Source organism: Aureobasidium melanogenum (genome assembly GCF_000721775.1).
Source record: "Aureobasidium melanogenum CBS 110374 unplaced genomic scaffold scaffold_20, whole genome shotgun sequence".
NCBI lineage: Eukaryota > Fungi > Ascomycota > Dothideomycetes > Dothideales > Saccotheciaceae > Aureobasidium > Aureobasidium melanogenum.
The window spans coordinates 437,648-464,123 of NW_024470072.1; the positions used below are offsets into that span (position 1 = coordinate 437,648).

A 26,476-nucleotide genomic window follows, 5' to 3' on the forward strand; every position below is an offset into this window, starting at 1 on the left:
ATTGAGGAGGATTATGAGCTGGATTTTATGTTGCATCTCGCGGGCCTCACATTCCGTGGCCTGCAATTAGACAGCAATAACGACAAGCAACAGCTGTTCTACTTGTGTCTTGCATGAGCCGAAATCAATATAGTAAGATGTCCCTGATCTCGCGCAGAAATAGAATAGACACCGTTGCTAGGTCGCAGGGAGGATGACCCTGTGCATGTTTGAACGCCACTTGATCGATCGAGTACATCATCGGGCTCACGATCTCCCCATGTGTCGAAGTGTAAGTTATATAGCTGCAAAAATGCACAATAGTATCAGGAAATAGAACAATCTCCACTGAGAAGCAACAATCTGCCGACTCTCTGTGGACACACTTCCGCTTTCGAACACGATCGTGTCTTTTTATAGTGTACTTTTTTGCACTTTGTCTCAGCCGGAGTGTGATAGGGGTTACAGACCTGAGCACACTGGAGCGCGGCCCACAGTTGGATCTCGGAATAGTTGACCAGGTGGATGCGGCGTTGATTTTTTGCTGGTTGGGACCGCGAACGTGTATTGTCCAGCTGCGGTTTGTTCTCTTGTAGACAACAAGCTGGATATCGAACGCATCTGCAATGTTTTGTACGACATTCAGAGAGCCCGTCTCAGAACCTGTCAGTCTTCTTCATCACCACTCAGAACAGCATTCCACAATGTCTGACACTTCCTTTGCACGATACCAAGTTGATTCTCGTCCACCAACCATAGATGTGCGACAGCACGATACAGCTCGGTGTGGTATCCGAGAGGATGAACCACCTGCAGGAAATCGGCTTGCCATTGGTCGATGATGATGGTAAGCTGACTCTCACCAGAAAGGGCGGTTTCATCATTCAGTCGAGTTTGGCGAGCGTCTCTAGCCCTCTGTCGCTCGTTTTCAGCTTGTTGCGCGGCGGCGAGTCTGTTGATCTCAGCCTGCCTGGCAGCGGCGACTCTGGCAGCTTCGGCTTGTTGTTCGCGGGCGTCTCTGGCAGCTTCGGCCTGTTGTTCGCGGGCGACTCTGGCAGCTTCGGCTTGTGCGAGCCTTTCAGCTTCGGCTCGAGCAGCCCGCTCTCCCTCGACCCTCAGGCGATCCTCCTCGGCTTGCCTAGCTCGCTCTTGTAGGGCTGCACGACGAGCAGCTTCGATTGCGTTGATCGGGTCATGTTGAAGTGTGAGACGATCCAAGTCTTGCTGGGCAGATGCGAGAGCCAGCTCAATCTGTTGAGCTCGAAGCTGGTCGACCTCAGCTTCAGCCTGAGCTTTGGCTCTGGCAAAGAATTCCCTCATAGCCTGGCCGGCCCTTGTGTGACGCAGCCTGAGGGAGAAATGGTCTTGCTGCTTGAAATGCTGGATGTTGAGTCGTTGCTGGACTCTGAAGTTATTGAGCATAGCTCTATCCTCTTCTTGCTTCTGGGCTTTGAGCGCCGCAACTGCAGCTGCATCTGCTCGGGCTCTGGCAGCAGCCGCATTCTGAGCTTTCGCACGGGCAGCCTGTTCTCGTGCCTCCTCTTGAGCCTTTCTCCAACGGCTGACTCTGTCTCGTTCCTCCTCTTCGGCTCTTCTGGACTCCTCTTGTTGCTCATTCTGGATCCTCTCGAGCTTTTTGGCTTGAACTTTACGGCGTCCCTCGCGTTGGACGGCTTGAAGTCTCTCGAGCACCTCTGCAGAAGTGCTCCAGGTCGAGGCGCTGGTGCCCGGAGTGAGTAGGCCCAGTCCATTTGGCGCAGTGGTTGGTGAATTCTGGTGTTGCTGCGAGAGCATACCTGCCATCAGACCTCTTGTCCTTCTAGCCATCTCGCGCTCGAGATCAGGGGTGACCCGCGCGCTGTCCAGGCCGACCAAGTCTCGAAACCGCCTGAGACAACCAGCCACCGCAGTGGCGGTTTCATCGTCGTCTTCCCAGCTGGAGCTCATGGTTGTGGTGATGTTATATGCCGGAAAGGAATGGTGGAATTGGATGCGCGGTCGGCAGATGTGTCTTATTATGGTGGACGAAAGAAGTGGAAAATCTTACGGTGCCATGTTATGGTGAACGACAGAAGCGGCAAATAGCTTGATTGAAAGATCTTTGGGGAGATGACACTTTCACTCACTATCAATCTCACCTCATGTGAATAAAAGACTTCTCTTGGCGGCGCTCCAAACATCGTCAATGTCGAGCCCCAGCGGACTATGACTCGTCAAGCTGTCCATGGCGAAGTCAACGTCTCGGTTGAATTCCCGGTCTCCATTCTGGGTCGACATGGCTGCGGCGTTTATATTGCTCATAGTGCAGTGGTGGAGTCTCTGCAGGTTTGTGTGCCAGGCCTTTGTCAGACCATCCTCGATGGCGGAGGCATGATCATCCTCAATACTTGAGGCGGCATCATTGTCTGATGCGGAGGGGTCATCGTTTTCGGACACGTCCAATTGCTTGTTTGATCGTCGGACGTGTATGCTCCTTCCCCAATTCTGGATGGCAGCGTGAATGTCTCAAGCCCATGAAGGAAGGGGTAATCAGTAGCTACTGGACTAGGAAAATTCGAGATCGGCAACTTGTGACAGTAATTGTGATGAACGAGAGCTATCATGTAGATGGCCGGAACAAGACAACCCTCAGAAAAAGATCCTTGACGCTGTTTCACCGGTGAATATATGATGTCGCGTCTGTGGTGATCGCATTGCATCACGATTCTCGTGCTAAAGCTCCCATTAGGCAACCGGGAGCGTGACTGAGGCTGTGGCTGGGCCTCCAAGTCGGGTCCTGGTGCAGTGTCTCCTTTGCTGTTCAGCGAGGCCATGGCTTTGCTGAGGGCGCTGACAGCGGACAAGTCAGTCTTTTCAGCTTGTGCGGGCTTTCTGGCCATAGTCGACGGAATCACAGTGCTCGCTGTAGGTGTTTCAATAACACTACTCAACTCCGAAGAAGGCTGGTCAATCGATGACACGGAAGACAGAGCTGCCGGGGCCGGATATGTATCCCTTGATCCAGAGACTTCGGTATTGCCACGTATTTCCCATGCTGTAGCAGCGATAGTAGATTTGGCTCATTGGCAGCAGTTGTTAAGCACGTCAAGCAACACCCCTAAGCACGATCAAGAGATCGGGGCGCTCTCGGCATTTCAAGTGGATGCTCTTCGAACGGATGAGAAAGCTACGCGATCGCGTCATTCGTATTTTGAATCCTTCCAAAGAAGTGCTCTCATTAATATTGCAACTCACTGCTTCTTCTAGAAGGTGGTTATTGGCGCATCCAACTGGCGCGTTCAGCCGCGGATGCATTCAAATGTCTGCCGGGAAGTCCAACACTCTACGATTGCTCTTTGATAACTCAAAGACTTGTTGAGTCAGCCCGCTGGCCTATCTACGGTCAGATCGATTCAATCACCAACGAACATTTCTCGAAGAGGGAGAAGTTAGACGAGACCCACCCAAGATCAGGCGCTTGGGCTCAAGATCGGCATACCACGGTAGCATCCGAAGCAAAAATTACGAGTTTACCCGACCAGCTTGGCTCTTTCGGGTGTCTCTAAGCAGCGGCTTTGCTCAATCAAGCTTTTTTACGCATCTGCAGCGCAAACAGGAGCAAAACCTAGCTACATGTCAAACACGAGGCACAGACTGTGATCATGTAAAAGGATCACTTTTTGATCGACCAGCCATAGCACGCCATTTTCGCCCTATCAGACGAGCTATCTCAATGGCAAAAATCGCCATGCTGTTCGCGTGGCATGAGTGAGCAAGAATGATGAGCTCAAGACTCTATATAGAGCGAGTGCCTCTAGCCAAGGCACTCCAAACTCTCTTACACATTCACTTTTCCGACCTCTCATCATCTTTGCTATGGCAGGCTCGCTGTTCAGGCGTGTTGTCGCACGCGTGAAAGGCGAGAATCAAGATGCTGAGTTGACTCCGGATGGTTTTGCTGAGTCGACGACGCTGGATGAGAAGACCGCAGCTGGGCTCACTGGTACTGGGAAAATCGAGCCTACCTCAAAGACATTCGGACTCGAAGTCGACGATGAAGAGATCAAGTCCGGAAAGGCTTCTGATATCGCGAGCGACGACTTCGCTGATGATGATGAGGCCGTTCGGGACATCCCCATGGCTGTACGACGAATCGTGTCTATGACAGACAACCCGGAGGAGCTTACTCTGACCTTCCGATACTTCCTACTATCCATCCTCTTTATCGTTCCTGGCGCTTTTCTGTCACAGATGTCATATTTCAGAACGACATCCGCAGCCTACTCAGTGTTCTTCGTTCAGATCGCATCGAACTACGTGGGAATGTGGCTTGCAAAAGTTCTACCAGACAAGAAGATCTTGGGCATCAACCTAAATCCTGGACCATGGTCTACAAAAGAGCATGTGCTTGTGACTTTGTCGGCTGCATCTGGAGCAACTTACAACCTTGCCTACGCGCCGGTCTCAATTGCCGAGCTCTACTTTAATGAGCCGATGAATCCGGCTGTCGCAATCTTCTTCATGTGGAGTGTTGTGGTGACTGGCTACTCGTTTGCTGCGATCTCGCGTCAATTCCTGCTTTACGATCCCCAGTATCCTTGGTTCCAAGCTTTGTGCCAGACCGCTCTTTTCGAGTCACAGAAGAAGGAGAGAAACCATCCAACTCCAGTTTCGAAAAAACAGATGAGGGTCTTCTTTGCTGTCTTCTTTGCAGTTACAATGTGGCAGTTTCTGCCCGAGTACGTCTTCCCGATGACCGGAAGTCTTGCTTTTCTCTGCTGGGTGGCTCCTAGAAACCCTGTCGCAAACTTCATCGGCTCGGGCTTTGGAGGCATGGGTTTCCTCAACCTCAGTCTGGACTGGTCCACCCTCAGCACAAACGGCAACCTCTTCTTGCTGCCTTGGTGGACCCAAGTAATCATGTTCTTGGCCTTCGCTTTCAATTGTTGGGTTTTGCTTCCTGCTGCGAAGTGGGGTAATCTCTCTGAGTTCAAGCCTGGTCTTATGTCTACAAGCGTTCTTCAAGGAAATGGCACTAAGTATCCTTTGACCAAGCTAGTGACTTCTCAGGGAACCCTCAACGAGACCGCTTACGAGGAATATGGCCCCCTGTACCTTGGGGCGCAAATGCTCTGGGGTATCTTCTTCTCATACGCAGCATTCTTGTCTGCTTGGGTCTGGGCTGCCCTATTTGGGTGGTCTTCGTTCAAGGAGGCGATCTCGAAGTTCAAGAAGAGAAACAGCGAGGGCGAGGACAAGGGGATCAACCACCAATACAACGACCAGCTTAATGTCCTCATGAGGTCCTACAAGGAGGTTCCACTCTGGTGGTACGCAGCTCTCTTTGCCTGCTCATTCGTTTCAATCATCACGATGGCTGCAGCTGGCAAAATCTATATTCCCGTCTGGACGTACTTCGTCGCACTTGCTACTGGAGCTCTGGCTGTTACACCCCTTGGCTGGCTATATGCAGTGTCAAATTATCAACTTCCCATAGGCACATTCAACGAGCTTTTGTATGGATTAATGACGAATGCCGTCAGTGGCCACAAGAACCCCACCGGCGCTACCATTTACAGTTCTATAGCTGGAGATGCCTGGTATAGAGCACAGTATATGCTCAATGATCAAAAGGTTGGGCACTACAATCACATTCCACCTCGAGCAACGTTCTTCTCGCAGGTCTTTGGGTGCACAATTGGTGTGCCTATCAATTACGGCGTTGTGAAATGGGTGCTGTCAACCAAACGCGATATCTTGCTCGGCATTGAGAAAGACCCCACACACCAATGGACAGCACAACACCTCTCTTCATCTCTATCAACATCAGTCGAATACGTCCTTATCGGCCCTACAAAGATGTTCCAACAATCCTCCTTCAAACCCCTTCCTTACGGCTTCATCGTCGGCGCCTTCGCTCCCATCCTCATGTTTACCCTCCACAAGTTCTTCCCAAACTCCAAGCTCAAGTTCCGCCTCTGGAACACTACAATCTTCTTCTCCTGCGTTTCCAACTTCTACGGCAATGTTTCTACCGGTTACACTAGCGCCTTTATCGGAGGCTTCATAGTCATGTTCTGGGCTTTCAGATACAGGAACAAGTTGTGGGCGAGATATAACTATCTCATGGGCGCAGCATTTGATGCTGGCTATAACTTGAACTTGCTGTTGGTGTTTTTGTTCTTTGGTTCCGGCAAGATTATTAGTATGCCGTATTGGTGGGGCAATAATGAGCAGAGTAGTGAGAGGTGTTTTGCTCTTGACTGATTAGGGGTAAGAGGAGAGTCTTAAAACATATATGATGATGAAACGTTCTTGGAATAAGATGGTCAATTTTTGGTGGACGGGACTTTTCACAAGCTGTATTAATAACACGCATTCCATCTCAAGGCAGCATAGCACACTACATAATCATATTCACATGGTGCGTAGTTCTGTACCTACAAAACAATGAGCCAAATTCAGTCCATATCTGCCTGCATGTTTGGAGAGGGTCACGTCACGATACACGGCTGTGCAACTCATGGAAGCGGCTTTGGAGCGTCGAAGAGGCTTCAAACTGGGTGGATCCTAACATTGATTTCATGATGTGTACGAGCATTACTCAGACCCGCGACCATGACTGTGTTCAATGACCAAATTTGTCAGAGGAATCTGTCGCCCTCTGGTCCTACCAATCAGTTGTGTACGGTGGCAGTCAAGCCAGGAAGAATCTCCAAATCCTTGGGCTTGTAGAAGTACTTGCCCTCCTTAATCTCAGGTGTCTCTGTCTTCCTTTGCTGCTGTGTCTGTCGAAGTCTAACCCATTCTTGCATAGTAAGATGTTGACCTATATCGGTGAACGCATTAGAGGTAAGACCTAAGCGATCAAGGACAGGGCTTTTGATTGGATCCAGGACGACATGGTTGTTAGGACGAGCGAAGTACAAGACACCCAGACGGTCAACGTGAGCTTGATCGCTTGGAGGTGCGCGAACACGGTGAATGCTACTCTTGACGTATCCTGCAGTCAATGCGGTCAAGGCATCGCAAGTATTGATTGTGATGGTTGCATCCTGAGGCTTGACCCACTTCCACTGGCCCTCGTTGTTCAAGATCTGCAGTGCTGCAACTGGTTGGCGGAAAAGGAGGGTTACAGAACCCAGATCAGTGTGACCCGGAACATAGAGCTCTCCAATCTTGGCGTTCACTTCAGCGCTACGAGCGGCATAATGCATATAGCGTAGATGGTCTTCGCCAAAGTCGTCATAGACGTGATCCTTGATGAAGAACTCCTCGTCGACTTCCAGTAGAAGGGCAAAAAGTTTCAACAATTTGACAACGACCTCGGAGTGGCACTTGCGACTGAACGTCTCGATCTCCTCGATGTTGTCTTCAAGTACCTCAGGGTGTTGACGTTGATGACGTCCATCGAACTTGGGGATGTTGTAGACTTGGACGTTGTCTGTGATTCCAGGGGCCAACGAGCGAAGGCCAGCAGGTTTGTAACCATTGTATTCTCCGGCTTCGAGGGCTTTAATGTTGTGGTACTTGAGTTTCTCTTCCAAAGGAAGATTATAGAACTCGCGACCCAAGGCGAATTGGCGGTCTACCTCTTCCTGACTGATGTTGAAGTTCTTGACGTAGAAGAATCCTTACTGATTTCAGTGGATGGATGGATGGCCAGACACATGAAGAGGAACTCACCGACATGGCGAACAGCGTGCTCTAGTTGCTTGACAAGCTCTTCCTTACCACCTGGCTTCTCAAATTGGCTCAGATCGAGGGTTATCAGCTCGGCCCAGTCCACTACTTGAATGTTAGCGAAAGTCGATGTAAGACGAATACCACACTGACAGTCTTCCTTAGTTACTGGAACCTGTTCGTAAGGAGTCAATGTTTTTCCAGGCATGATGACTGAGATTGAATAATTCAAAGCTTAAATGCTTGCTTTTGTTTTGAGCTGGAGGTCGTCAACTTTTATGCTTGCTCCCAGCGACCTCGGACAACCCCTCAATCCGCACACCATAGCTCGAGTCATGACTTGCTGACCATTTGTCTCCACACATGTTGAGATCTTATCAGACTGTTTCAAGAAGCCTAGAGGTTGTATGGTGAGAAAAGCAAAATTAACCAATTGGAAGCAGGTGGTTGAGTGGAAGGAACGAGGGGTCCATCACGCAAAGCGGGGATGAAGTTGCGCAACTCCAGCTTGCATATCACTCTACACAACACAGCGCTTCCTAACAATTCACTGATCACTTTTAGTTTATTGATTAGCCCATCTCTATGATAGATAAAACAAACTTTTTGGAGATCCATCATTCCTGTGAGTGAGATCTTGTCTTGAATCATGCAATCAAGCTTCAAGCATATCACGTCTCAACTTCCTGCGTACGGCATGGTCGAAAATGATCATTTGAGAGCTATCGAAACATGATCGTTCCGCCCTTCCAGCTTGGCCTTCAAAGAATTGGATACTGCTTGGTTCAATGGAACCAGCAGTATGGTCTCCGATAGCGCGTCCTGAGTATGCGTCATGAAGTCCTGCCATCTCGCTATCGCAATAGCTGCAGGGTATGGTGTGCCCTGCAATACGTGCTTGCTCCACTTGACTCTAGTGTCTTTGACCTGTCTGCTCATCAAGTATATAGCACTAGAAACGATCATCATTTGGCTTGTTGGCTACCATCTGGAAATTGACTGGCGCTTGCTACCATGGCAGACCATTTGACCATTCAAACGCATACAGATACCCACGATGGACGCGCTCCAAGGAAGGATATTTCCTCGATTGACGTCGTCAGCGATAGCAGCTCTTCGGATGCTCATGGCCATCTGGAAGAGCACTATACCCAAATTCAGCGCTTCTTCCGCTCAATCCAAAGATATATCTGGGACGATCCAGACAAACCAAAGCATGAAAAGAAGTTTCTGCTCAAACTCGACTTCTTCCTGCTGACCTATGCATGTCTCGGGTACTTCTGCAAGAATCTGGATCAACAAAACATCTCGAACGCATACGTCTCGGGAATGAAAGAAGCATTGAACATGCATGGCAATGAGCTCACATACCTGAGCAACGTCTTTACTGCTGGCTATGTCGTCAGTCAACTTCCGGCAGTCATCCTCGTTACGAAGGTGCGGCCGTCATATGTCATCCCCACGCTGGAATGTCTCTGGGCTATCTTCACTTTCTGCTCTGCTGCTGTCACATCGGTGCCTCAGCTTTACGGGCTAAGGTTTTTAGTGGCTCTATGTGAAGGTGCTTTCTTCCCTTGTATCATCTATTTAATAGGTCAGTGACTTCGTAATGGGTACTGAGCGCTCTGGTTTCTGACACATGATCAACAGGCTCATGGTACACTAAGCATGAGCGTGCGAAGAGAACAACAATCTTTTATTGCACTGCGTCTCTAGCACACATGTTCTCCGGCTACCTACAAGCAGCGGCATACGACAATCTCGACGGTCATCTTGGACATGCCGGTTGGCAATGGTATGTTGACTCAGCATTTCGAGCAAGGAAGTCCACTGCTAATTGTAGCTTAAGGCTCTTCATCATCTGCGGCATCATCAGTCTGCCCGTCGGAGTGATCGGCTACTTCTTCAACCCCGACTTTCCGGAGAACACCAGAGCTTTCTACCTGACCAAGGATGAAGCCGCTTACGCCAGACAAAGACTAGTCCTGGATGGCTATACACCTCTGGGTTCTTCCTCGTCAAAATGGGACAAGAAGAAGATCTTCCGCATCGTCAAGACGTGGCAGTTCTGGGTCCTGTCTTTTGGCTACTTCTTCGTACAGTCCAGCCATCCTTCACAGCAACCTTTCTACTCGCTCTGGCTCAAGGCTGAAGGTCATAGCATATACCAGGTCAACGTGTGGCCGACAGGCCAATCGGCAGTCGGTGCTGTAACCCAAATCATCGCAGGAATGCTGTCAGATTCGCCACTACTTGGCGGCAAGAGATGGCAGTCGATAGCAGTACTCCAAGGTGCCTCGTTCTTCGGCACGCTTGTTCTGGCAATCTGGAATGTTCCAATCGGTCTCAAGTATTTCGCTTTCTATATCAGCTACTGCTCTGCAGGGGTACCTGGGTTATTCTATTCTTGGTTCCCAGACCTGATGCCGCAGGATCATGAGATGCGTGGCTTCTTGACAGCCTTCTCGAACATGTTTTCATACGTCAATCAGATTTGGTTCCAGGATGCAGTCTGGAGGACGGAGGAGGCTCCAAGATTTCGACCTGGATTCATTGCTGCTGCATCGTTCAGCATTGCCTTAATTTTGACGGCTTGTCTGATACGCGTTCTGGAGAAAAGAGATGCGAAGCGTGATTATCGATCGAAAGAGGTTCCGGAAACCGTCTCGGAAACCAGTAGAGTGGAAGATAAAGTCATTCCTGAGCTACAGGCTGACCCGGTCCATGTAGCATGATCCCACCATTGGTCTGCCCGTGCACAGAAACCCGATGTCATGAGTATGGAACATATAGCAGAATGAGGAAAGCTTTAGCAGTCAATATACAATTCCTTTGCGGCCTGTCTATGAGGATTAATCCAGGACTTCGTACTGCTGTCTCTTGCTCTCCCACCATGCGTCCCAGTGAACAATTTTCTCATCTCTTCTGGCCTCTTCGGCAGCAAAGACTACAGCATGCGCTCTAATGGCATCTTCGAGAGTGCAACCAACAAACAGCCTCTGAGCATCTTCTGTTTTGGCACCATTATGCTTGACAGCTTCGACAGCGGAGACAAATGCTGTAGCCAAACCTCGGTCACCTCCTCCATGAGATTTGATCTTTCGCTCAAATTCGGGAGCGTTAGGTGTTGCGACAACAGTTTCTTTCCTGTCATCGAAGCTGAAGTATCTGATGGTTTTGCCGTCATATGAGAGCTCGCCGTGGGATCCATATATGATGCCTCTACGCTCGCACTCTTTTTCGGTATTGGCGACCATGTGGAGAGTTGCGAGCTTGCCTGGACGGCGAAGAGGAGAGGAGTCATCCTCGTCCCATTTGATTGTGACTACTTGGTCATCACAGACGTTGTTGTCGCTCTCGTAGACACAGCGTCCGTACCAAGGTCGTTCCGCAATTTCTGCATCGGGCGTGACTCCGTTAGTATAGTCTTGGCCTAGTCGTGCGTGGAGACTTTTCCGTGCAGCGTCAACCCCTGAGATCTGCAAAGTATCCTCGATATCATGTACAACGTGGTTGAGCCAATGAGTATGTCCCACAGCCAACCGAGCATCATCGTATATCTTGACAGCGCTATATTGGCATTCCCGCTCGTAGGGACAGGATAGACAATTCGTGGCGTCGCCGGCTTGTACTGGCTTTCGAGATCTTCTGAACTGGTTCAGAGCTCCTGTTGGTGAGATCGTCCTTGGTAGATGAGCCGAAATATCTCCAGCTGTCCCGTCTGGAGTTTGCGACAGGAGCCAAAGCAGGAAGTCGATATCATGACAACTCTTGGTCAGGAGAGATCCGTCTTTGTTTTCGGTTGAACGTCTCCAATGTCCACGCGTATAACTATGTGCGAAGTGCCACCATCCCACAGGTTCGGTGTGTTCCACCGACAGAAGATCACCGATGACACGGTCTGTGAGGAGGAGCTTACGCAGCACTTGGTTGTGTGGACTGTATCTCAAGACATGTCCAACGGAGAAGATGATGTCTTGATGAATTGGAGAAAATGCCTGCAATATCGACATGCAGTCTGCTAGAGATGTAGCCAATGGCTTCTCGCATAAGACATGGAGTTTAAGTGGCGCAATTGCAAGCATGATCTCAACATGCATTTCGTCCAAAGTGCAGACAAACACACCATCGACACCAATAGGCACTCTTGCACCAGATTTTTCGAGTTCGCGACGCTCAGTCTCCCATGCTAGCCACTGCTTCCAGTTTCTGAACTCTTGCCCCTCAGCAGGATCATTTTCTCTGCCCCAGATGTATGTTTCGCCAAAGTGGCAGCGTCTAAAGTCGACAGGTTCTGCTACAGCATGGATTGCTGCATTTGACATCTGGGAAATTGGGTTTGCGTAAGATACACCACGTTGGCCAGCGCCTATGATGAGGAATTTGAGCTTCCCGTCCACTTGAGAAGTGTCTCGATGCGGCATGGTGGTCGTGAGAGCAGATTGAATGTATTGATAAGCCGCAGAATTGGCAAGCTGGTGCAAATGATGAACTGTGAAAGTGGACTGGAAGATGAGGAAACAGAGCAGGGGACTCAAACTATCATGGGTCCCTGCTCAATTCATCCCTTATCATCTGGACAATCGCTTTCGTGAGATTGGCGATTTTGGAATGAACCACGTCGCTTGAGTCCGTTCAATGTGAAGTTGCACCAGTCTCGAAAAAGCAGTCCAACCCAGGTTTGCTTCCGAATCAACGACCAGGTTAGTACTGATGTTACAGTCGCTTTCAAAGTTTTGTACGGCAAGGGTGTAACTGTAGTATCAGACGGGCGGATCTCAATCGGCTTACCATACAAAGGTGAGTTGCCGACCGAACAAGCGGTAGATAAAATCTCGGCTCCACGAGCTGCAACTGGGTGTCGATGAAGCGGGGTCGGGGCGCAAGGTCGCATCAAGCCCCCAGATTCCTCCCAAACTCTGATAAGAAGGTTCCCCTATCTCGAATAACAGCTTAATCTAGCACCTAGGATGATTATGCGAGCCGTTCGCCTATCACACGACCACCTGAGACTGCCACCCAGGATGCCTATTCACACAAACAGATCGCCACTTGGTACCGTGTTATCTCACCACGGTAGTGACATGAGGCTCAATCCATACCCATGCCCCTCGGGCAGCCCACATCATATATGCATGGCCCTCCGTCTGTGCTTACTTGACCTCAAAAGCCTCGGATTCGTCTGAACAACACGAAATCAAACACATTCACCTGGCATCCATGTCTGTCATGGACGTCAAAACCGACATGCAGCCTCATGAGGTTATCAAAGAGGAGCTAGGCACTGTCCTTGATACTGTCAATCATGTCACCCAGGCCGAACACGAACTCGGTTTCTGGAAAGGCGTCAAGCTCTATCCCAAGGCTGTCTTCTGGTCGGCCTTCTTCTGTATTGCTGTCATCATGCCTGGCTTTGACCCTCAACTCGTCTCATCTTTCTACGCCTTACCTGCGTTCCAAAAGAAGTATGGTCAGCTCTACGAGGGGGAGTACATCATTCCGGCACCTTGGCAGACCGGCCTGGGTATGGGAAATGCTGCTGGGCAACTGGTTGGTGCACTTGCTTGTGGATGGCCTCTTGAGAAGTTCGGTCGCAAGCGCACTTTGGCGGCATGCTGCTGCTGGTCTATCGCATGGATCTTCATGCAGTTCTTCTCGAACAATTTGACCATCCTATGCATTGGCGAGATCTTTGCTGGCCTGGGATATGGCTTCTACGTCGTTATCGCGCCCGTCTATGCCTCCGATGTTTGTCCATTGGCTCTTCGAGGTGTACTTACCGCATCGGTCAACCTGGCATTTGTCATTGGACAGTTCATCGCTCAAGGCACTGCTGCCGGTGTCGAAAGCAGATCAGACTCACTTGCGTACAAACTTCCATTTGGTAAGTTTCATGCCTTGCTTCAATACTTACAGAAGTCTCGAGTTATTGACTGACATCCCGACTAGCAATCCAGTGGATCTGGCCTGTAGTCCTGCTGATTGGTCTTTGCTTCGCGCCCGAAAGTCCTTACTGGTTGGTACGCCAGGGACGTAGAAGCGATGCAAAGCACGCTCTTGAGAAGTTAACCAGCGGGAAAGATCGTCCTGACCTTGAAGCAATGCTTGTCTTGATTGAAGAAACCGACCTGCTCGAGCGTGAATACGAAGCAAGTACAACTTACCTCGACTGCTTCAAAGGTACCAACTTGAGAAGAACTGAGATCTGTACCATGGTGTACTTAATTCAAGTGATTGGAGGCAATCCTCTCATTGGCTATGCGACATACTTCTTCGAGCAGGCTGGACTTGCTTCTGCCGATGCTTTCAACAGTAAGTCCTCCTAATGATCCGAGGTATGCATATCGTAGCTAACGCATGATGACAGTGGGTGTTGGCAACACTGCTCTTGGATTCGTTGGTACTTGCTTGTCATGGCCATTGATGATGAAGTTCGGCCGTCGAACCATCTACAACTGCGGCATGGTCGTCATGACAGTCATTCTATTCACCATCGGTTTCCTTGACATCCCAAAACATAATACGGGAGCAATCTGGGCGCAAGCAACTCTGATGGATATCTGGACCTTCGCTTATCAGATGACTGTGGGTCCGATCTGCTTTGTCCTGATTTGCGAGGTCTCATCTACACGCCTTCGTGGTCGCACCATTGCCATCGCCACAGCTGTACAATCTCTGTTTGGTATTGTGTTTACGATTGGTATGCCTTATATGCTCAGCAGTGACGAAGGCAACTGGAAAGGAAAAGCAGGCTACCTATTTGGCGCTATCAGTGCAGCTTGTCTCGTTTGGTGCTGGTTTAGGCTGCCAGAAACATCTGGAAGAACCTTCCAGGAACTTGACATCATCTTCGAGCACAAAATCAGTGCACGCAAGTTTGCAAGCTACGAAGTTTCGCCAGAAATGCACGAGTTGCCTGAGATGAAGGCGACACATGTATAGAATTTATTGAGTAAAGACTTGTACCGAGACTTGCATTTCTTCTTTCCGTGGTCAGGTTCTCTACTTGGATCTACCAAACGTCGTACCTTATATGCAGTATCATGGTCCACAACTTGATACTCCAGATATGGATTATGGTCAAAGTCAGGGCAACCCTCCCAACATTCAGGTTTGAACGTGTCAATAAATGCAATGTTGTTTTCAGCACTCTGTCTCTCCATACACATGGCGAGACTCTACTACGTATATGAGAAGATTTTGTTCATCAATGTCGTGCAGGCTTACGTTCAGCTTGGGAAGTGCGTACCAATGAAATTTCTGTCATTTTAATCCCTCGCGAGATCCTCCATGCGCTATCGCATCAGTATCTTTAGGGACACATTATCGCACTGATTGGGGAGGGCTGATATAAAGTTCTTGTCTGCGCGAGAAATGCTACCAATTGATAACCTCTTGACACGTTTCAGAGTGTGTGTGGAGGTCAAGCACCTGATGTAACCTTGAGAGTCGATCGTGTGGGGTCAGTTGCTCATGCTACACAAAACACAAACATGGTTGTCACATCTCCTTCATGGAGCAGCTCAACCAGAGAACATACCCAGAAGAAAGATTATAGAGATCAACTGCAACTAACAACTTCTCGCCGCAAATCATGGCATCAAGCGACCCATCCGACTACGCCCTCTTCCCCCAATCCCTAATTCCTTCTTCCTTATCTTCCTCGTTACCTGAGGGCTATACACTCCGCCCCTTACATCGCTCAGACTACTCACGCGGCTTCCTAACCTGCCTCACCGACCTAACATGGATCGGCGAAATCACAGAATCCGCATATTGTGAACGATTTGACTGGATGGCTACAAAAGGCAAAGACTGGTACTATTGCATTGTTATAGACGATGGAAGCCGTATCGTCGCTACTGCGACAATGATTGTGGAGAGGAAATTGTGAGTTGACTCCGTACTAAATGATGTTGGGGTTGTTGTGTGCAGAGTGATTGACTAAATGCTATTGCAGTATCCACGACTTTACAATGGTGGCACATGTCGAGGAGGTGTGTGTTGCGGCATCGCATCAAGGAAAAGGCTTGGGCTTGATTGTCATCCAAGCTCTGAATGCGGTTGCCAAAGATCTTGGTGTGGGAAAGCTGATCTTGAATTGTAGCGAGAAGAATATCAAGTTCTATGAGAAGTGTGGGTATTCGATTGCGGGTCAGCAAATGGAGCTCAAGTACAACAACTAGTTTTCTAAGCACTGAGGACACTGGAATACTCAATAGTGCAATTTTAAGAAGCCATGAATAGGACAACTCGATGCTAAATGACAAACCGCCGTCATCCTCCTTCGCATTCGTCGTATTATAGAGAACCCACGTTTGCGCCAGAACAAGGTTCAGCGACTTCAATATCCGCGGACACAACGAACTATTGCGCAAGCGAACGTGGATCTACGCAATATTCCGCGCGTCAAATTGCCGCCGTGTATAGATGGACATGATGTTGCAATGCTTATATATGTTGAGAACTCTGGTTTTCCGAAAATCCGATGTTCCGCCGCTATCCGCGCTCGACTACAATCTAGGTTAGATATATTTGATATAGCGATGGCATTTGATCGCGATCGCATGTAGCAGAATGTAATGATACTGGTTCAGAGCTAAAGGACAGAAAGTGGAGGATAGGTGATGATTATCATCGAATGGCGTAAACAATTTGCTTTGTATTATAGAGTATAGTCGTTATTCAATAACAAGCCCAAATCACGTGAAAAATCAGTCCTGACAGCAAAGTCTGACGACTTGTTGCACTCAATCAAACACCTTTTTAGAAGTTGGCGAAAGCGGCGCCAATACCACCGAACAAGGCAGCAGCGCCGATAGCGCCAGTTGCGAAAGCATTGGCGGCACCGGTCGACGAGCTGAGAGCTCCAGTGGTGGCACTCTTCTGGGCAGCGTTCGATGTAGTGGGTGTGGCCTGGCCAGAGGTGAAGGGTACGTTGGAAGCCTTGGTGGTGACGCCAGCGAAAGCCTGAGAAGTGCTTGACTTGGAAGTGGCAGTCATGGAAGAGTTGTGGGCGACAGTGTTGTTGGGGTTAAGCACTTCATCGATGACTTGAATGACACCATTGCCGAACAGGACGTCAGGAGTGACAACCTTGGCGCTGTTGACGTACAAGCTGCCGTTGATGTTCTGGAGGGTGATGTTGTGACCGGTGAGGGTGGACACGGAAGTGGTACCGTTCTTGATGTCAGAGCTGTAAAGAACGGTGTTGTTCACAACGTGGTAGCTCAGAATGTTGCTGAGCATAGACATGGAGGCGTTTGCCAGAGCATCGCCAACAGCTTGGAATGCATCGTTGTTAGGAGCAAAGATTGTGACATCGTGGAGACGACCCAAAGTGGATGTCATGTTCAGCTCCTGAGCTGCACCAGCAAGTGCGGTAAGGTTGGAGTTGGTGAGGGTAGAGGTAAGGTTTCCCGGGATAGTAAGAGTGCCATCGACGATGTGAATGACACCGCCAGTGAAGTTCAGGTTTGCGGTGGTGACCGAGACGTTGTTCTTAAGTCCACTGAAGAAGTAGGCTGTCTTGTTGACCATCAGGGCCTCGACGACCTGTCCTCCGGTGACATTGGAGTAGGTGGGGTTGGTCAAGTGAGTGTGAGGGAAGAGAGATGTGACGTTGCTGAGCTCCGAGGACATGATAGTGCCATTGAGAGTGTGGTAGTCGACCAATGCCTGAACAAGTTCAGAGGTGATGGCAACGCCGGAAGTGTTCAAACGAGCCAAAGCCTCGTTGCTAGGTGCGAGCAGGGTGATGTTCTTCATGTTGCTGTAAGTACCCAACAAGCCAAACTGCTGAAGGAGAGTCCAGAACGAGTTGAGCTGCTGGTTGGCCAACGGAACAGTGCCATTGGTCATGGAGGTGATGTTTCCACCAGTGGTGAGGTTACCACCTCCTGTGGTGTTCTGTGCTGAGACAGCAGCTGCTGCAAGAGCGAAAGGAGCAATCTTTTGGAAGCGCATATTGAAGATGGGCAGGAAAGGAAAGGTTTTGGTGCAGATTAGATCAACGAATGCTCTGTCGTCTCACTTACTCGCAGGCAGAAGAGGGGTTTATATCTGATTTTCCTTGATCGAGAGCTTGACTTGGCTGAGTTGGCTAGTTCTTGGCTGTCCGCGGATCATGCAGCTTGTAAAGCAACCGTTGCGCATGACAAACGATGGCGGCGCCGCGGGAACAGTGGCAAGGTTGTAGCCGCCGAGCTCATCGCGCAACATGACCTCAAAGTTCGATGCTAAATTGGAGGTACAGCAACCCAGCTCTCCGTGGACCCTGATATCATTGGGAACTCGCAGCTTCCAGACCTCCTGAGCCCATCCTTTCTGTGGGGTAGCTCGTGCACGTTCGAAATCTAACTCTCAGATTCATGGTCTTTTCAAGGACCAGATCAACAGAATGAGAGCCAAGTCCGCCCAATCCGACTTGGAACTTGTAAACAAGGGACAAGACAAAATTGATGTCACTTTCAAGTTTTGGTGCACGGGAAACTTGAAGCGCACCCCACAGAAGGCTAAATCTTCAGGGCGTCGGAAATGGTGTTCAATTGGTTTGGAACGATGATCTCAAAAGATACTTTTGACATCTGAATCGGATGAATCGCAGCAGAACTCTTTTTGTAGGATGTATGGGGCTGGGTAGACGCGTCAGCCAACTTGTCCGTTTTTGGTCGACATAATAGAGCATTTGTCTAGTGTGATTTGATACCTCTGTGAGCCCGACTTGGGTGCCTTGATTTTGGCGCTCGTTGCAGCAGGTGGGAGGAGTTCTACTGTAGCCTGTGGAGGGGTAAAGCTGCCAAGCGAGGGCGTTGTGTGATGAGGTCATTATCTAACTCCTCCGAAAATCAGGAGTCGTTTCAAGAGGTGAACCGTGAACGTGAGAAGTTGGGCTCTTCGTATTCGCAGGTCCAGACAATAGGTCGCGATCTTATTGAAAAAGCAATCATTGGACAGGAGTACGGCCAAATCTTGCCGATGTACTGTGTAGGGTAGTATCGCTTCAAACCATCGCGAGTTGTGACTCGTGCTTTTCGCTACTGCAAGGTCGACGTTTGCTGGATATGGCCTTCAGGATTGAACAACAACGTCTGAAGGACTCATGAGCATTCCTTCGAGAGCTCTAGCGTACTCGGGATCACAGCCACTACCACCAATGACCTTCGCGCGACCAATGCCTCTGATGCCTTCAAACAGCTTGAGAGTGCTACTGTCGCCGTATCCATATGCTGGCTGAAAGTATTCTATCTCAAGCTCTTCAGCACCGGAAAATGCTTGTTCGAGCTGCTCTGCAGTGAACCTAGCATCTACATCAAGTCTGATATAGATATACCAACGCTTGATTTTCCATCTGCCTGGGCCTTCGGTGATTGGTTGGCGTGGGGTCATGAGGTATGGTAATGCAGTAAGCAGTGATGGATGGGATGCGAATTGATTGGCGCCGTAGAGGATGCTAACTGCTTCGTTGTGAATCTGCCGGCAGGTTCGCAAAACTGCTGGACATAGGTCAAGCGGCGGTAGAACATAGTCCGAGCATAGTCCTCGTGTTGCAATGCGACGCGATTGTTTCACATGAGCAGGAACCGTAAGTAGAAGCGTATAGATGGTATTGCGCAACTCAGCAGGGAGCGCAAGGAAGCCGGAAGGGCGGTGTGATGAATTTGTTTCGGATGTCATTGTCTTGACAAGTAGCGACATAAAGCTGCAGGAGCGACATCGAAACTAGACGGCAGCTTGCCCTGATTTAACATGACTTTTGCGGACAGACGGAGTGCCTCCTTTGGTACGTAGAGATAAGATCATAATCATCATGAGAAGCAATCGATGCGTCGCGATTGGCTCCTCACCAACGTGCTGCAATCTACGCGGTATCTTCAATACCATGACACCCACCTCTTCTCGTCTCCATCTGAACGTCAGCTCGTCTTCTATCCTTCTTGATGCATGAGCCAGATGACAATTTTGCCGGACACGTTGGACTTTGCCAGAAGAATCTCATCAGAGTGGTTGTATCTACATAGCGATGCCATGAGAGCTTGCTGCGTGGCCGGATTCAGGAGATAACCCGCCAGGGCGAGGCACAGGACTCGAAGCGATATGGTTAGGTAAAGCCTCGAAGATGATAAGTCATGGCCTCGAATTCGGACCTTAGTCTGAGTTGGCGCTTTGTCGTGATGAAGGTAGCGAGTTGTCTCGGAGGTAGGTGAGAACGTAAGAGAAGCGTTGCACGAGACAACGAAGATTGCTCTGTTGAGCCTGACGAGTTGAGTGGTTGTGGTTGTCAATAATCAGCACGGAGTTTAATGCGTTGTTTTGTTCACTCTTTCCAATTCGCTCAGCTTCACGTCTACCTTCCGATTCACGTTCACTCTCGCTTTCCTTTCCAATCTCTTTCTCATCGCGACCACATCAGAAAATTGTACGTGCATGAGTGTTACCGCGCTTTTCGATACTAAATCAATCAGCACAATGGCGCCATCAATTTTCAACCAGAAGGAACAAGATGAAGCTGCCCTGATTCTTCTCCACATGGCAGATCCGGACTGGGAGTCGCCTAGCCTTGGGGACGAGATGAAGGACAATGACACTGAACAGAAAGCTGTTGATCTCGCAGAGCAGTCGACAGCTGATGTGGAATCTTCTGGCTCAAGCGGTCAAGCTTCTGTTACTGTCGATGACAACAGCGCCTCGGAGTCTACCTCAACTCCCAGCACTTCCTCTTCCACTTCGACCTTCTCGGTCAAAGGCGCGTCTATGGCAGAGATTGACGCACACCATCAGACTATCCAGCAGACCCGCGCCGCCTTGACGGCCCAACAGCGAGCTTCTCTGAAGCTCAAACCCTACTCTCACTACGACCTTCAGGGCAAAGAGATCGGTGTCTTGTGGCAGACAAGAGCCGAACACCGCACATTCCGCCAGACCCAGAGAAGAAGAGGTGCTAAGCTTGTTCGTGCCGGCACCACCACTGGAATGAAGCTCCCCCGCCAGCACTGAACATTGTCTGGACATCTGAAACATCTGACCAAAAAAAGTCCCTGTTCTCCTTTGTTTCTGTACAATAGACCTGTTTTTCGCTCCATTCATCACATTGTCGAGTCACAAGATACACCTTAGACGCCAAAAAATCGCAAAAACAACAAGAGAAGAAAACAAAAATCAGACGCCCTTCTGAACGCTGCAGAACTCGCATATCACGCAGTCAAAGGTAACGACGCGAACTTTCGCAGTGACATGGTAACAAAGCCCCAGCACAAAGAAATTTGACACAAAGAGATGATCGTTCGAGGTCAACAATGGCTTTGTTCATCGCGTATCGAGTTGCAGTATGCCTTTCAGTATTCCATTCTCACAAACAACGCCGCCAGTATGAGCATTGGCACACACGGGCAGCAGCAACACGATTTCCTAGCCATGGCGCTGCTCATCCAGTTTTCATACATAACCACCCTTCGTGTTCATCTCAGTTTTCCTTCCTGCACAACACAACAACACAAACATACACCACAAGACGTTTCTAAGCACCACTCCACACCAATTCCTGGACGATTCCATGCAGGACAATCTCGCCTCGAACGAGGATGTCCCAATGGGTGACTCGGTCCCCGATACTCTCCTGAACACAGTCATCTTTGACGACATGGACGAGCACAACATCCAGCACTCACTCCTTGAGACAGACTTTCAGTCTGGATCACTCGCGTATGATCCTTTCTTCACGTCTGACCCCTCTGCTCAAGTCAACTCGTTCGTCGACTCGGCTGGTCATGAGCTCATGTACCACTCACCTGATGGCGTCTTCGGCCAGACTCCTGGATACCTCAACTACGACTACGCTGCCCAAACTCCTGGTCCCTGTACAAACTTCACCGGACCTAGCCCTTTTGCGCAAACTACAACCTCATGGCCTCTTCTTAGCTCCCCTATGCCCCAGCCCCAGCAGACCTCTCTGAACTACCCAACGCCTGCCTCGATCCCACCTGCAGCAACGCCTGAAGTCCAAATTCCCAAGACCCCTACCAAGTCCGGCAAGAAAGCTCGCAAGGCCAAACGCGGCACCCAAAACAAACAGACGAAAGAATTCGTTTGCCCCGTCTGCGGTCGCATTTCCGCCTGTGCTTCGAACCTTGAAGAGCACATGCTTACACACACCGGGGTGAGAGATTACTTGTGCACCTACGTCAGCGAGAAAGGCGAGACCTGCCACAAGCGCTTTGCTCGTCCTTGGGGTTTGACACGTCATTGCCACGACGTCCACAAGGTTGAAGTGAAGGTCACGAAAAGGCGCGGCGTGAAGTACATTGGTCAGTCTCCAGGCAATGGAACCCCGAACAACCCTAAGAAGAACAACAAGAAGACCCATATTCTCGACGACCCTCCTTCACCTTCGACAGCCGCTGAAGATGCTATTCCTCTCGCCCAACACACCCCTCTTCCAGACGTTGACCGCATCCGCATCACCACTTCCGGTCCAGAGGGACCTTGCCTTTGTGCCTCTTGCAATTTGACTTTCCCTAAAGGTAACGAGTTGATGGAACACAATCACTTTGTGCATGGCTTCCCAGTGAGCCCTTACTGCGGTTGTGATCTCTGCCACGAATGGTTCACTCGCGAGACCTCAATCGACGATGGCTCAACTTTCTTCAACATCTATGGAAGCAACGATGACAACATGGAAGTTGAAGCTCCTGACAATGACTTCAAGCTCGACCCGATGCTCCGCAATCTCGGCAATGACAACTCCGGCTTTGACATTGGCATGATGGACGCCTGTATGTTTCCAATCGCTAACACTTCGACCACTTCGATCAATGCTGACTTTGACACTCCCAGTCCCTCACCCTCCCCCATCGCTTCCATAGACGAAGAGTCTCCCATCCTCACTTTACCTCCAGCCAATCCCTATGCTGACGAGCGCTCTGCCGCCTGGGCTAGAATCGCCGAGAACGACATTGTAACATACGATTCAGAGGGTTTCGCCTGGCACAGCTGTCCTCCTGTTTCTCCCACGACTTTCTATGCATTGATGGGCCTCGACTACAACAACATGACCGATGAGCAGCGCCGTGCTTATCTCGGTGGAGCTTGAGAATGGACTCAGTTCTCCGGTACCTTTACATCTTCTTTCTACGACTGCACTACAAATTTCCTTCTTTTCTTTTGTTTTTGTTCTGCACATTTTCGGAGTCTGGGTCGCGTTACTGGAGTCGGCGGTGCATTGAACGGTCAAAGAGAAAGATAGAGGTTACTGCATAAAAGCATACAAAACACTACAACAAGAATCGAGAGTCAAATGGATAACAGGACATCGGGGCAATGGAAAAGGCAAAGAAGCATGATTACACGAACAAGCATACATTAGAACAAAGAAGCATGAATTATCAAGAGCATCGAATTAATGAATCCGCAAACATCTTCAAACATTTCTCCAGTGCATTCACAAGAGCAAGACCGTCTCCTTGAACATGAGAAGTGTGCGAAACGTTTGTGTGATCGAAAGTGTCTTGTATGCTATTTCATGTATCGAAAAAAGTCTTGATTTATGCTGCTCCCCCAATTGACAAGCAAAAAGGAAGTCAAGAAAGAAAATAACAGAATCGCCATCGCTAAAGTCTATGCCTTGCCCAAAGCCATTACCATTCCCTACCATACCATACCAAAGCCCATCCATCATTTCTCGTCATGCAAAGCGTCAGAATCTCTCTTCTCCTCCTTCTTTCTTCCCTTATAGTTTACTCCTCACACCCTCGAGTCTGAACCTCACATCCTTAAGAACTTTACTCTGCGGCCTCCACTCCTCAAACTCAGCCACCAATTCTTTGACCTCCTCTTTCATGTTTTCTCCCTTGACGATTTCTTCCTCGAGAATACCTCTCAAAGCCCAAGGCAAGAAATAAGGATTAGCATTACTTCCGCTAGCAGGGACTTCAAAGTCAGCAAACAAAGGGAGGATGCCAGAGATTGACGAGGCAGAAACACTGCCGCGGCGGAGAGAGTTGGCGGCGCGTAGGGATTCGGGCGGGCCGGCTCGGGAGGAGCGCAGGGTTGAGGCGTCAGGGGAAATATGGGTTGAGGAAGGCAAGTCGGTGGTTTCGAGACAGAAGCGGAGGGCGAGAGTGTAGACTGCCGGATCGTCGTAGATGCGCGAGTGACCTTCGCCGCCGTAGAGAGAGCCTGCTAGAGGAAGGGAGAGTTCGCGGATGAGGCCGTGGTCGGAGACGCCTAGGTTGCGGAGCTTGAGGGCGAAGGCGACGAGATGGGAAAGGAAGTCGGGGGCGTGCAGGCGGCCGTCGACGAAGACGGCGCGGTAGACGTAGGGGTGCGTGAGGGTCGTGAATGTCGAGGACTGTCCATAAGGTTAGCAAAAGGATAGAGTTGTGCAGATCGAAACGAGACTTACTTCGAGAGAGACTAATTGATCGTCGATACTACCACAATTAGTTATCCTCACACCATGCCTCAGAACGCCATCAAGAGCAGCTTTGTACTCTGTGCTGACTCGACTGTCTTGTCTGCTAAACTCAAACAGCTCAGCTGCAGCGCCTGCACCCAACCATCTGCTTTTGTAGTCCGCAAAGGGACCTAGATTTACGCCTGCCATTGCGCAAATGCCAATCTTGGCATGAGGAGAAAGGCAGCCAAGTTGGAGAAGTTTGTGAACAAGCATGATGGCAACAGGCACGCCTTGGGAATGGCAGGCGACGAGAATGAGATCAGCTTGACGAAGGTGTGATAGCCAGTTGAGCATGAGTTTCCACAGGGTAGCCACGCGGTCGGCAATGAAGCCTTCGCCTTCCAGAGCGACCGTCTCGATCTCACAAGGTGTGTCAGGTTGGTGCAATTGTACCCAGTCGCGGATGGCAGCTGAAGCGTAGTTGGCAAAACGAATCGAGGTTCCCGTAGGTTGACCGAGGACCTTCTGGATCAGTGGGGCAGGGAAATAGCCATGCACACCGATAGCGATTGCGTTCTTGATCTTTGGGGGAGCGGGTGTGATGGAGACGTGCTTTGGAGCGGTTGGTGCGTCGATCAGACGAAGAGTAGAGGCGACATAGGTGGTGAGCCGTTCCCGGTACGAGGGTATGTACTCAGGAGAATAGCTCTCATCAAAGCTGGGTATCACAAGATTAGGACGGGCTTGGGGTTTTGCAGCTTTGGCATCAGTGATGGCTTTGGCTGTGTCGGATGCTTTGACGGCTTCTTTTGGAGTGACCTGAGGCTGGCTGGTAGATGCTAGTGATGTCGAGCTGCCGTTCTTGGTTGGGAGACTGGACTTGGTTGATTTTGCCTTTTGTTGGCGCTGCTCGTTGAATTGGGCAGCTTCGGGGTGAGATTGTGAGGGTGTGTCGGCAACAGCAAGTTCTCCGACCTGCCGTTGCGTACCATTGGGTGTCTCACTTTCATCTTTCCCTTGAGCTCGCGACCAGAAAGCCCAGCCTGACGACTTGTTCTGTGGTGTCTCTTCTCCTTGCTTGATCTCAGGCGCTGCTGGCTGTTTTGTCGGGGTATCGGTTGTCTTGGTAGAATCTTCGGCGAGGATGGGTCGATCAGGCGAAGCATCTTTTGAAGGAGTGGTGACTGTCTGCTGATCGGCCTGCTGCTGATTCTGAGCATTGCTCCACAAGCCAAACCAACTGCGCGATGATGCAGTGGTACCCACACTACGGACGGAGCGCATTGTATCGTTCAGGTTGATGGGCTCGACATTCAAGCTCGTGCCTTGATCAGGCTTTTGTTCTGGTGTCGAGGGTAGAGGAGTGCTTGAGGCTTCTTTGCGGTCGTCTTGGGCTTTCAGCATTCTAGAGTGATCAGTGTAACCATCGGGGCGCGACCACCATCCTCCAAACCAACCAGAGGGAGCATCTTGGGAGGGCTCTGGAGGTAATGGGGCTTCTGGTGCGTCTTGTGGCGTCTCTTGAATAGCAGCTTCGGGTTGAAGAGGTTTGAGATCGGTGGAGGAAGAAGTAGTAGCTGCAGCACCGACTTGTGCATCATCCGTCTTGATGTCCCCTTCCTGAACACGCTCGTCTGGCTTCATCTCGGTCTTGGTGGGGTCATCATCTTCCTGTTCCTTGATGGGAGATTTCTTAAAATCGACACTTGATTTCCTGATGTTGTCGGAGAAAAAGGCAGGCTTGTCGGGTTTGGCGTTGCTGCCTGTGGCATTGATAGAGTCTGATGAGATTGTGGGAATCGACTTGGAACTGCGTCGCAATGAAGGATGGACAAAACGAGGACCTGATTTTGGACTATTGGCGAGAGACTCGTTGGTAGTACCTCCAGCCACGGATATGTTTTCATTGGTGGTTTGAGCGACGGGGTTGGCTTTGGAGCGCCATGGAGCGCCCTTGTACCAGCTGCCTCGCTTGTCTGGTGTAGGGATGGATGTTGATGGTGAGGCTGAAGCACTAGACGGCTGGGTTACATCAGGGTCGGGTGTATCGGTGTCGCACTGGTGTTGATTGTCGTTCTGGGTGGTTGATAGTGGTGGGACCTTGTGCGGAAGAGTGTTATCAGACTGGGTGCTGTCGGGGTCGTCCTGAGGGGTAGATTGCTTGTTCTTCTTCCGCCGAGGACCCATGGCGGCGACGAGTGTGTAAACGAGCTCGAATACGTGTAGCTATGGAAGAAGACTATGTTATGGCGACATGAGGGAATTATCAAGTCGAATCGCACTAACCCCCCAGCCATCAACTGACTGCCAACATCTGACAGTAACGATCGTCATTGGCAGAATTCTGACTCGCGCCCGCGCTCCAAAGGCGGTGGACCAACGAAGGCGGTGAACACTGGAGGACGGAGATTCCAGCCCTGCCTCCGCCCGCTAGCGGCGAAA

General features: G+C 50.1%; 13 protein-coding genes across 13 annotated transcripts; 7 read left to right on the forward strand and 6 right to left on the reverse strand.

The window, feature by feature from the left end:
- Positions 1-645: 645 nt before the first annotated feature.
- M437DRAFT_68323 (uncharacterized protein) lies at positions 646-1,926 on the reverse strand (the record flags this gene model as incomplete). The annotated part of the gene is made up of 1 exon (XM_041025101.1): positions 646-1,926. One exon carries the CDS (start codon positions 1,924-1,926, stop codon positions 646-648), a length of 1,281 nt encoding a protein of 426 aa, XP_040877444.1.
- An 864-nt stretch (positions 1,927-2,790) lies between these two features.
- M437DRAFT_68324 (uncharacterized protein) lies at positions 2,791-3,524 on the forward strand (the record flags this gene model as incomplete). The annotated part of the gene is made up of 2 exons (XM_041025102.1): positions 2,791-3,187; positions 3,229-3,524. 2 exons carry the CDS (start codon positions 2,791-2,793, stop codon positions 3,522-3,524), a joined length of 693 nt encoding a protein of 230 aa, XP_040877445.1.
- A 310-nt stretch (positions 3,525-3,834) lies between these two features.
- On the forward strand, positions 3,835-6,225 carry M437DRAFT_54880 (OPT superfamily oligopeptide transporter; the record flags this gene model as incomplete). The annotated part of the gene is made up of 1 exon (XM_041022762.1): positions 3,835-6,225. One exon carries the CDS (start codon positions 3,835-3,837, stop codon positions 6,223-6,225), a length of 2,391 nt encoding a protein of 796 aa, XP_040877446.1.
- Positions 6,226-6,635: 410 nt separating this feature from the next.
- Positions 6,636-7,849, reverse strand: M437DRAFT_54812 (oxidoreductase; the record flags this gene model as incomplete). The annotated part of the gene is made up of 3 exons (XM_041022756.1): positions 6,636-7,591; positions 7,645-7,746; positions 7,795-7,849. 3 exons carry the CDS (start codon positions 7,847-7,849, stop codon positions 6,636-6,638), a joined length of 1,113 nt encoding a protein of 370 aa, XP_040877447.1.
- Positions 7,850-8,655: 806 nt separating this feature from the next.
- M437DRAFT_86885 (MFS general substrate transporter) lies at positions 8,656-10,376 on the forward strand (the record flags this gene model as incomplete). The annotated part of the gene is made up of 3 exons (XM_041028544.1): positions 8,656-9,235; positions 9,292-9,436; positions 9,491-10,376. 3 exons carry the CDS (start codon positions 8,656-8,658, stop codon positions 10,374-10,376), a joined length of 1,611 nt encoding a protein of 536 aa, XP_040877448.1.
- Positions 10,377-10,493: 117 nt separating this feature from the next.
- On the reverse strand, positions 10,494-12,065 carry M437DRAFT_54398 (streptomycin biosynthesis protein StrI; the record flags this gene model as incomplete). Its single annotated transcript, XM_041022685.1, has 1 exon — positions 10,494-12,065. One exon carries the CDS (start codon positions 12,063-12,065, stop codon positions 10,494-10,496), a length of 1,572 nt encoding a protein of 523 aa, XP_040877449.1.
- Positions 12,066-12,888: 823 nt separating this feature from the next.
- M437DRAFT_54478 (putative maltose permease) lies at positions 12,889-14,583 on the forward strand (the record flags this gene model as incomplete). Its single annotated transcript, XM_041022699.1, has 3 exons — positions 12,889-13,525; positions 13,591-13,953; positions 14,009-14,583. The coding sequence occupies 3 exons, from the start codon at positions 12,889-12,891 to the stop codon at positions 14,581-14,583; spliced, it is 1,575 nt and encodes a 524-aa protein (XP_040877450.1).
- Positions 14,584-15,235: 652 nt separating this feature from the next.
- On the forward strand, positions 15,236-15,827 carry M437DRAFT_54798 (acyl-CoA N-acyltransferase; the record flags this gene model as incomplete). The annotated part of the gene is made up of 2 exons (XM_041022755.1): positions 15,236-15,531; positions 15,602-15,827. 2 exons carry the CDS (start codon positions 15,236-15,238, stop codon positions 15,825-15,827), a joined length of 522 nt encoding a protein of 173 aa, XP_040877451.1.
- Positions 15,828-16,407: 580 nt separating this feature from the next.
- On the reverse strand, positions 16,408-17,502 carry M437DRAFT_54702 (FAS1 domain-containing protein; the record flags this gene model as incomplete). Its single annotated transcript, XM_041022743.1, has 1 exon — positions 16,408-17,502. The coding sequence occupies one exon, from the start codon at positions 17,500-17,502 to the stop codon at positions 16,408-16,410; it is 1,095 nt and encodes a 364-aa protein (XP_040877452.1).
- A 1,209-nt stretch (positions 17,503-18,711) lies between these two features.
- On the reverse strand, positions 18,712-19,317 carry M437DRAFT_54570 (uncharacterized protein; the record flags this gene model as incomplete). The annotated part of the gene is made up of 1 exon (XM_041022713.1): positions 18,712-19,317. One exon carries the CDS (start codon positions 19,315-19,317, stop codon positions 18,712-18,714), a length of 606 nt encoding a protein of 201 aa, XP_040877453.1.
- A 792-nt stretch (positions 19,318-20,109) lies between these two features.
- Positions 20,110-20,637, forward strand: M437DRAFT_54611 (uncharacterized protein; the record flags this gene model as incomplete). Its single annotated transcript, XM_041022723.1, has 1 exon — positions 20,110-20,637. One exon carries the CDS (start codon positions 20,110-20,112, stop codon positions 20,635-20,637), a length of 528 nt encoding a protein of 175 aa, XP_040877454.1.
- A 299-nt stretch (positions 20,638-20,936) lies between these two features.
- M437DRAFT_68334 (uncharacterized protein) lies at positions 20,937-22,729 on the forward strand (the record flags this gene model as incomplete). The annotated part of the gene is made up of 2 exons (XM_041025103.1): positions 20,937-20,966; positions 21,152-22,729. The coding sequence occupies 2 exons, from the start codon at positions 20,937-20,939 to the stop codon at positions 22,727-22,729; spliced, it is 1,608 nt and encodes a 535-aa protein (XP_040877455.1).
- Positions 22,730-23,365: 636 nt separating this feature from the next.
- Positions 23,366-26,221, reverse strand: M437DRAFT_54833 (uncharacterized protein; the record flags this gene model as incomplete). The annotated part of the gene is made up of 3 exons (XM_041022757.1): positions 23,366-23,986; positions 24,041-25,542; positions 25,741-26,221. 3 exons carry the CDS (start codon positions 26,219-26,221, stop codon positions 23,366-23,368), a joined length of 2,604 nt encoding a protein of 867 aa, XP_040877456.1.
- Positions 26,222-26,476: the final 255 nt, after the last annotated feature.